At 60.7% G+C, this 9,289-nt stretch overlaps 1 protein-coding gene across 3 annotated transcripts in view; it reads left to right on the forward strand.

Annotated features, from left to right (window-relative positions):
- Nucleotides 1-8,064, forward strand: part of PEBP4 (phosphatidylethanolamine binding protein 4) — a 71,033-nt gene extending 62,969 nt beyond the window's left edge. For all 3 annotated transcript variants that reach the window (XM_030510273.1, XM_030510272.1, XM_030510274.1), the window contains exons 5-7: nt 106-151; nt 1,673-1,789; nt 7,629-8,064. In XM_030510273.1, coding sequence (XP_030366133.1) covers nt 106-151; nt 1,673-1,789; nt 7,629-7,720 — 255 coding nt within the window. In that variant the 3' untranslated portion in view covers nt 7,721-8,064. The remainder of the gene's footprint in view (nt 1-105; nt 152-1,672; nt 1,790-7,628) is intronic.
- The last annotated feature ends 1,225 nt before the right edge of the window (nt 8,065-9,289 follow it).

Consider the following 9,289-nt stretch of genomic DNA (forward strand, 5'->3'; position numbering starts at 1 on the left):
GGGGAGCAGTGGGTGCAGCCAGGGGGTGGCAGGAGGGGTCCGTCCCTCCATGTCCTTCTCGGGGGGGTCCTCTGGCATCTCACCCCTTTCTCCTTGTCTTTTCAGGGTGCGAATCTGAGGACTGGGGACGTCAAAGGGCACGTGCTGACGGGTAAGTGCAGACCCCAACAGGGGGATGGGGTCTCCTGCTGGGAGCTGTGATGAGGTGGTGGCAGAGGTGGCTGGGACAGGCACCCCAAGACATGAGGGGGGACATGAGGGGCTCCCATGGGGCACAGCTGGGCCCTGTCTGAAATAGAAGCTGCTTTTTCTCTTGTTTTTCTAGAGGCAAAAGTGGTTTAGAAACTCCCCGGTGGTTGGAAGAGCTCCAAACCAGTGCAGAAAGCGGGGGGATACAATCAAAAAGAGAAACACAAGATAAAAGCGGGTGAATCCCAACAACTTCTGTGATGTTGCACGAACAAAGACTTTAAGTTCAAAACAAGCCAGACACGGCTCATGGAGCTTACATCCCAAGGGAATGAGGCTGGGGGTGACCGATGCTGGAGGAGCTTCAGCTGCTTGTCCCTTGGCACCGTGTCCTCCCATCCTCAATGCAGGGTGAGGGGTAGCTGCCAGCACCGTGCACCAGGGGGGTCTCTCCCCAGGGATGTCTGTTAATGGGAGGTCTTATAAAGTCAAATGGCTTCAACCTGCCAGAGGGGAGACTGAGATGAGCTCTGAGGCAGAAGCTCTTCCCTGTGAGGGTGCTGAGGCGCTGGCACAGGGTGCCCAGAGAAGCTGTGGCTGCCCCATCCCTGGCAGTGTTCAAGGCCAGGTTGGACACAGGGGCTTGGAGCAACCTGCTCTAGTGGAAGGTGTCCCTGCCTGGGGCAGGGGTTGGAGCTGGGGGAGCTTTAAGCTCCCTTCAACCCAAACCAGTCTGGGATGCTCTGATTCCACGACCTGGGCAGCTGTGTGCTGCTCGCTCCCACTTTAGCTGGCTGAGAGCTGGGGACGTGCCCACCTGCATGCAACATGTGCAGCAAGGGGAGGCATCAACCCCAAACTCCCAGCACCTGAGAACTGCTGCTTCGACCACAAAAGCATCAACCAAACTGGGTGCGGGAGGACTTCAAACACCGGCAGCTGGAGCCCAGCCAGGCCCCCAGCTCCCAGGGGGCAGCAGCAGGGTGAGGGGTGCTGGTCATGCACTAGTAGGGTGCTGGGGGTCTCAAGCTTGTCCCCCAGCAGATCCCTGCGGGGCCCTACCCAGGGGAGGCTGCACCCAGCACTGTGGGGATGAGGAGGGGGTATGGCAGGGATGAAGCAGGGATGGGAAGGGTGATGGAGGAGAGGTCAAGGTGCTCAGCACAGAGGTGAGGAGCACCCTGGGGCTCTCAGGTTGAAAGAGGAGGAAAGGCGGTGGCTGGCACGGTGGGAGGTTGGAGGTGGGTTAGTTCAGGAAAGGGAAAACAGGAGCTGGCCCCTGGGCAGATGGGGGGATCCTGGCAGTGATAAGGGAAGGGGGTTTCAGGCTGCTCTTGCCCATCAAACGCCCAAGCTGCCCAGTGTTTTCTCCCTCCTGGTGCCCGGTGCTGAGTGGGAGAACTGATCCCAGCCTGGAGGGATGGGGTGGACCCATGGTTGTGGTGTGGAGAGGGATGCTCAGCGTTATCTTTTGCATCCCCAGATTACGTCCGTCCCACGCCTCCTCCCCTCAGCGGGTACCACCGCTACCAGCTCCTCCTGCACGAGCAGCCAGCGCACGAGGCCATCACCCTGAGCCCCGAGGAGCGGGTCTCACTGGGTAAGGAGCAGCTGTGCCCTCACCCTGGTCCCGCACCATGTCCCAGAGGGAACGGGTAATGCCACGTGTTGGCACATTCCCCAAGTGTGATGCTGGGGATGCTCATTTGGTGCAAAGGGGTTTCAATTCCTTACACGGGACGTGGTTGGGGGGTTAAGTCCTTGGCAAAACGGCTGGTAACGGCCTGGCTAGCGGGATCGGAAGTGAGGAGAGATCTCGTGGGCTGTGAATTCCACCCAGTCCTTGCTGGAACCTCTTCCCCCCTGAGCCGCGGGAGTTTCATCACCTCGGAGGGCGCAGATAAGGATCACACGTGGAGATGGTTTAGCAAGGGATTGCTCAAACGCGGCTGACACAACGCTCACCAACTCCCAGCTCCCTCCACCCCGGCGCAGGGCTGCTGCCTCCCTAAGTGCTGCACGGCAAGGATGGAGGCAAGAAGCTGAGATCCCCCAGGACATGATGGGACCATTCCTGCTGCTTCATCCCGGATGGTTGCACCCTGCAGGACCCTGGCATGGGCAAGGCCCATGCAAAGGTGCTGGCACAGCAGGAGCACGGGGCACTGCAGCTCACGTGGCCTCAGCAAGGGAAATTTCCCAACTTTCCCAGTGGGACCACATGAGCACGGCTCGGCAGGCAGGGCAGGTCGGTGCGTCTCGTCTGCGCCAGCCTGACTCACCCCTGCGCGCTCGTAACCAGCCCTGCACATGCCAAGGGACAACAGGCTCCTCTGGAGAGCTCGTCCCTGGACCCCTGTGCCAGGAGACACCCCAAATCTCACCCGGCACAGGGCTGCGATGCTCGTCCCATGGCCAGGCCGGGCTGCGGCTGCTGCTACGAGTCTCTCTGCGGGTTATCTCTGCCCTTCAGTTGCTTTCCAGCTCATTAGCTCAGCTTCTTAATGACATGCATTGAAGCCACCCCCCTGCCAGAGGAGTGGGGCATGTCCCTGTTCCCTTGTCCCTGGAGAGGTCAGAGGAGGGGGCTCCACTGTTGTCACCCAGAGCCAGGCACCCGCATCCCCATCGCAGCAGCCCAGGGCTGGGGATGGAGCTTGGAGCACTCACCATAAACCCTCTTATTAACAGGATGTGCAGCTCCAGCTCCCCAAGTCTCATACCCAAAGGGGTTCAGCCACCAGCTCCATGTGAAGATCCCCTCCATCCCTTTGTCCCTGATCTGTGCCCCATGTTGTCTCCATCCTATCCTCAAGTTTGTCAGCCCTCCCCAAGCTCCCTGGGAAAGACCCGTTGAAACAGCAGCGGATGTTTTCTCCCCAGCATCCGATGCCTGAGCATCATCGTTTCAGTGGAGGCTGTTATTTAAGTAGTTGGTTGAAGCTTATTTTTAACCATTTCACTGCTGCCTCACAGGCTTGGCCTGTCCAGTTAGTGTCCCCTTTAATTCTGAGGGCACGAGCCCTGAAAGCAGCCAAAGGATGAGATTTTGGTGTCTCGAGGGTTTTAAATAAATCCATCCCCAAGGACCACAGTGGGACAAACACCATTGAGCCAGTGGCACATCCAGCCCCTGTGGTGCGAAGGAGAAAGGAGAAAATGCCTTTGGTAGAACATGAAAACAAAGGGGATGCTGACTCTGACCCCAACAGACCATGAGTGAGGAACTCATCCAGCTCCTCCACAGCTCTGCCTTGGTCCTCTCCTCCTGTGGTACAAGAGATGCAGTGCGCAGCCTTGCTTGGGCTTTTCCATCCCTCTTGGCTTTAAACCAGCCCCTTCTCATTGCTTTTATTTTGCCCTACAGCTGGTGGCAGGGGTATCTCCACCTCACCTGAGATCGAGGTGCCCATCATCACCCAGAGCTAACCCCCCAGAGGGAGGGATGTCCTGACCGGAGCACCCGGGATGCATCCTGCATCCCTGTGCTGCGCATCGCCAGCGCTGTGCCATGCATCCCTCCCTCTGGCAGCTTTCCCACTGCTGGGGGAGACCACAGAGCTCCATGAGAGTGTTTCTCTCGCTGCTCAGCTCACAGAGAAGCTCCCTCCTGGCGCCTCAAGGGTGAAGCAGGAATGGCGCTGGGACAAGCCGGGCTGAAGCAGGGACCGCGGTGTGTGCCAGGCGGGATGGCAGGAGCTCAGCAGTGGAGCCAGGAGGCCGAAGCCTCCAGAAGAGGGCACTAAACCAGGACCTGCCCGTTCGAACCCTCTCCTGCTCCTCGGGAAGCTCCCTGGGGAATAAAAGCCGAGGGGTGATGGCCAGTATGGAAAATAAATCAGTGCTGCTGCTTCACAGCGCCGGCAGCTCGCAAGGAGTGAGGATGGCTCCGTGCTGGCTCTGGTGCCCACCCTGCCGTGGGGATGGCACCATCGGGTGCTGTGCCCAAGGGTGCCCGGGCCGGCAGTGGCGCAGGGGAAGGAGGGCTGCAGCACCCCGCTGGTGTCCCCACAGCAGGGTGACAGTGGTGAAACGGGCTGTTAACAGCAGAGGTGTTTCTCCAGGGTGTCTCTTGAGCAAAGAGACTTGTTTCATCAGGAAAAATCCAAACATCTGATCCTTCTCCTGATCAATCCCTGCACCAGCCGCCTCTCGCCCTGTGGCCTCAGGCAAAGAACCCTCTTGGAGCCTCAGTTTCTCCACCGCTGTTTCACTCCACGTTCTGGCTGTGCAGCAGCTTTGTCACTGAGCACCAGCTCTGTCCCCGCTTGGGACCCACGATGAAGACCCGTGGGGTGTCCCCGAGGCTGCCAGGCGCTGGTGGCGGTGCAGAGCTCTTCCTCCCAGGCCAGGAGGGTTACCAGAGTGTTTGTGTTTTGGCGAGATGCAAGATAACAGCTTGTGGTGTGCAGAATGTCAGAGGCGCCCGGCGCATCCCCAGGCACCAGCACCCGCTGCGCAGGGAAACCCCCCGGGCTGGGGGAATTCAGGCACCAGGAGAACCCCGGCCATGGGGGGGCCACGGTGGAGATGGGACCATCCACAGCCCATGGGAGACTGCTCATTGTCCACCTCCTGCCTTTCCTTTGTGGGAACTTTAATTAACACAAGATCATGAGGGTTAATTGTACCCGATGAGCGGTTCTGCTCCTCCCTCCTTGCTGTGTCCCGGTGCTGGATGCCCACCAGCCCTGGGGAACATGTGGAGATGCTCCCCAGCATCCCCAAACCTCCTCCTTCCCTGGAAAGACGTTTTACAACTGGGAATGGCCTTTTGCCTCCGAGAGATGTTGGGAAGCAGAGAGTCCTTTGGGCACCAGGCGCTGGGGATGAGCCCGGCCAGCCGCCCTTCCCATGGCTCCATCCCTCTCCATCACATCAGGGCTGCAGCATTGACTCATGAGCCGACCTTGTGCGCCTCCGATCCACCCAGCTGGAAAATCGGGTTGGACTGGGCCCCATGGGGAGGGAAAGGCTGCGGCTGGGACGGGAGGAAGCGAAGGGCTGCGGGGAGCACCCGCTCCCAGCCCCAGTCCCCGGGTGTCAGTTAATGGTGACCAAGCAGCCAGTGGCCTCCCGCCTACCTCTGCTGGGACATCATTAATCTTGGTGGGAAAGCATCAGGGCTCCTCTCAGCCCCGCTGATGAGACTGATAAATTATGGCTGGCAACACTGTGGGTGCGTGAGGAGGGGGGGACTGGTCGTTTTGGGGGGGTGAAACAGCCCATGCACCCATTGCCTGCGAGGCCGGAGGGTCCCTGAGCTCCCCAAGCCCCACAGCAACCTCGTGCCTCAGTTTCCCCTTGTGGTGCTCAGGGATCAGGGTGTCAGTGGGTGCTCCTCTTCCTCTGGCGGGTGCTCAGATAAGAGCCAAGCACGATGATATAATCCTCTGGGAAACAAGCTCGAAAACGGACCAAGCCATGGATGAAACGTCGTATTGTTTTGTGGGGATGGTGGCACCGTGACCTCGGCTCCCGGCCGGTCCCAGCTCCATGGTCCCAGTGACTCACAGTCCCCAGTGCTGTGGATGGCTTGCAGAGGGATGTCACCCTGTGCCAGGGATGCAGGACGCACGCAGGATGGGACACCTGGTTTGAGGATGCACCCAAGGTGTTGGATTTGGCGTGGGGACCCCCAGGGCTGGTACCCACCCGCTGCATCACCCGGGGCTTCCCCTGTGGCCAGTCCCTGCTCCCGCAAAGGGCCGGGCACAGCGGGTGCGATGGCGGGTAGGAAAGTAGGTCAGGAAAAACCCCAGCCCCACACACGGCAGCGAGAGCCGGGGCTGGTGCCTGCAGCCCTGCGGCAGCTCTGCCTCCCCCTTTCATCCACAGCCCTCCCGAGGCCTCGCCAACATCAGTGACAGCCCCAGCACCCCGGGGAGCCGGGGGGAGCCGCGTCTCGCTCTCACCCCGGTCCCACCGGCACCGGCTGCTCCCTCTGCGGCTTTCCCAGTGCTTTGAAACCCAGCGGATGAAAGGCTGTGGGTGCAGTGGGAGCATCCCACCCCCCGAGACCCTTTCCCCTGGTGCTGCGCTCGTCAGCACCCCCGGGGATGGAGGGAACGGGGGATGGATCGAGACCCCGAAGCGAGCGGCTCCCTCCTTGCCAGGGGTGTTGTGTGGGGATGGTGTGTTTGTGGCACACGCTGGGACACGATGGCCATCACCGTGTCCATTGCCTGGCTTGGCAGTGGTGCTGGCAAACCCAAAGCACCCTCAGGGTCCTGTGTGTGGGCATCTCCCCCACCTTGGATTTGGGATGCAGCAATGAGCCAAAGCTGATGGAAGCGTGGCTCCATGCCCTGGCTGGTGACCCCAGTGTGGCACATTGGGACTATCCTTGCCCTCAGCTTGGTTTGAGTCCTCAATGGGTGTCTGTGATGATGTGGGGAGATCTGGGACCCCCCCAGCCACGCACAACTCATGCATCTCAACATTTCCTCCCAGCGGGATGCAGGGTCCAGCCTGAGCATCCTGGGATCTCCTTCCCAAGCACTGGAGCATCTCCTGGGCCACATCCTCTTCCAGCTTCGGAGGTTGCACAGCGCAATACCAGCACCAGTAGCATCTGCAGAGCCCATCAGGGGCTTTTTGGCTGTGAAGTGCCCCAGTGCTGGAGGCGGGGGGCACGCAGGGGGAGCTGGGCTCTGCTGGCACCCCAAAACCCCATCACCCTGTGCGGGTGAGGCAGCAGCTCTGGTTTTGCTCATCACTTTGCAAGAGCAAAGGGGATGGTTTGCTCCAGCTGGGGCTGAGATGTGGAGGCAGATAAGGGCCGCCAGTGTGCAGCGTGACATTCAAGAGCCGTGCCAGGAAGAGGAGAGGAGGGAGGAGGGTTTCACATAAACACTGGGCCCCTTTCCCCTGCCCTGTGCCGCCGCAGCGGGTCCCATCCAGGGTCCCACCACCAGAAGTGGCAGCGTGGGCTGCTTGGGTCCCCAGGGAAAGCCCCTCTGGCCCGGGAGGAGGATGCTTCACCGGCCACAAGCCAGACCCACGCCTGGCGCTGAACCCTGGCAGGGCGCAGGGGGATTGCACAAGGGAATCCATCCTGCCCACAGCCCCAGGGAAGGATTCCTGCCGCCAGCCATGAGCTGTCCCCGGACCTCCAGCATCCTCGGGTCAGGGCAGGCAGCAGAGGAAGGGGGTCAGGAATTGTTGGGCTGCTTGGCTCAGTGCATGCGAGTGAAGGGGCTGGGGAGCTCCTGCTGTCTCCCCCATGTATTTCCAAGCACCTCAGGATGGGCTCGTGGGAAGCAATGGGAAGATCTGCTCCAAAGGGGGGGCACAAGAGGAGCCAACACCATTTACCCCCCAGGGATGCCCATGGCTCCTGCCCTCCTTTCCCTCTTGCCCCGGCACGCATCCAGCCCCGCAGCACCCCCTGCTCTGGCTGCCTCCATCCCTGCTCACTCCTGCCCCTCTCTCCTCAGGCTCCTGGGCGATGGAGAGCTTCGTGAAGCAGTTCCGCCTGGGCTCACCAGTGGCCTCCACACAGTTCCTCACCAAGTACCACCAGGATTAGCTCTGGCCGTTGTGCCCTTCCCCCGTGCAGCTGCATCCCCTTCCCTGCATCCCAGAGCCACATCTGGGACCCACCGAGGATGCACCCGCCCTTCTCCCAGCCCAGACTGAGAACAGAAACCCAGCCCCTCCGCTTCCCAAAGCCGGGAGAACCCCCTCATCCCCTCCGAAGGTAACATCCCAAACGGTGTCCTGGCTCGCCTGGGTGTCCCGGGAAGGCGGCATCACCCTCTTCTCCTCCCCTCGCCCCATTTCTGGCCTGACCCCCAGCATGTCCCTCCTGCACCTTGGGGGTCTCATGCCTTAATGCCTGCAGCTTTCAGAATAAACCATGAGCGGATGGAGTGCACGGGGCCGTGTGGGATCCTTGTGGGCAGTGAGCACGGGGTGATGCTGGGCCAGCACCGGGACAGGCTGAGAGAGCTGGGCTGGGGCAGCCTGGAGAAGAGAAGGCTCCTGAAGGGGAGACCTTAGAGCAGCTCCAGTGCCTAAAGGGGCTGCAGGAAACCTGGAGAGGGGCTTTGGACAAGGGCCTGTAGGGCCAGGACAAGGGGAATGGCTTTAACCTGCCAGAGGGGAGATGGAGATGAGCTCTGAGGCAGAAGTTGTTCCCTGTGAGGGTGCTGAGGCGCTGGCACAGACTTTTCCCAGAGGAGCTGTGGCTGCCCCATCCCTGGCAGTGTTCAAGGCCAGGTTGGACACAGGGGCTTGGAGCAACCTGCTCTAGTGGAAGGTGTCCCTGCCCGGGGCAGGGGTTGGAGCTGGGGGAGCTTTAAGGTCCCTCCAACACAAACCAGGCTGGGATTGTACAAACCTGGTTGCTTTGGGGTCCGCGCACAGCAGCCCCCCCGCAGACCCCCACAGGCGATGCCGGGCAGGGCCCGGTGCCCCCCGGGGCTGCGGCGCTGGAGCAGGACGGTGGTCACGCCGGGTGGCAGCGTGGGAACCGGGCCTGGCTCCAGCCCTGCCCTGCCCTTGCCCTCACTCGCTGCCTCAACCCGCTCCTCTTGGAAAGCAGAACCGGAACTCAAGCCATAAGGAAGGGCTCTGCCTACTGGCCACTTGGCTGGGCCTCCCCTTTAATTACCGCCTTAATTAGGCTTTCATCTAACACTGGGTTTTCTCGGAGGCTCGGCTTCACCTGCCTGCAGAACCTCCTTGCAGCGTGTCCTTGGTGGCTACGCTGTGACAAAGGTGCTTTTGTCCTGCCAGAGCCAGGAGCACTGTGAACAAACCACAGGGAGCAAGATCCGGGATGGGGGTTATTGTGCAGGCAAGGGGAAACTGAGGCACGAGGGACTTGCTCATGGCCATGTAGCATCGTTTAGAGGGGATGGCGATGCTCCTGCTGCTGCATCTCACCCCTGCATTGGTCCATGGGTCCATCCCAGTGCAACCAGTTGCTGATGCAAGAGAGAAAATAGGTCTGTGCTGTCCCCTTCTTGCTTCCTCTCTGGTTCCTGGGCAGTGAGAGTGGCTTTAACTCCTTGCTGGGGGGGTTAAACGTGTCCGGGACTTTCCCTGCAGCAGGAAATGGCTGTTTACTGAACCACACACATCGCGTGGGTCC

The sequence above is a fragment of the Strigops habroptila genome, chromosome 21 (assembly GCF_004027225.2).
Source record: "Strigops habroptila isolate Jane chromosome 21, bStrHab1.2.pri, whole genome shotgun sequence".
Taxonomy (NCBI): domain Eukaryota; kingdom Metazoa; phylum Chordata; class Aves; order Psittaciformes; family Psittacidae; genus Strigops; species Strigops habroptila.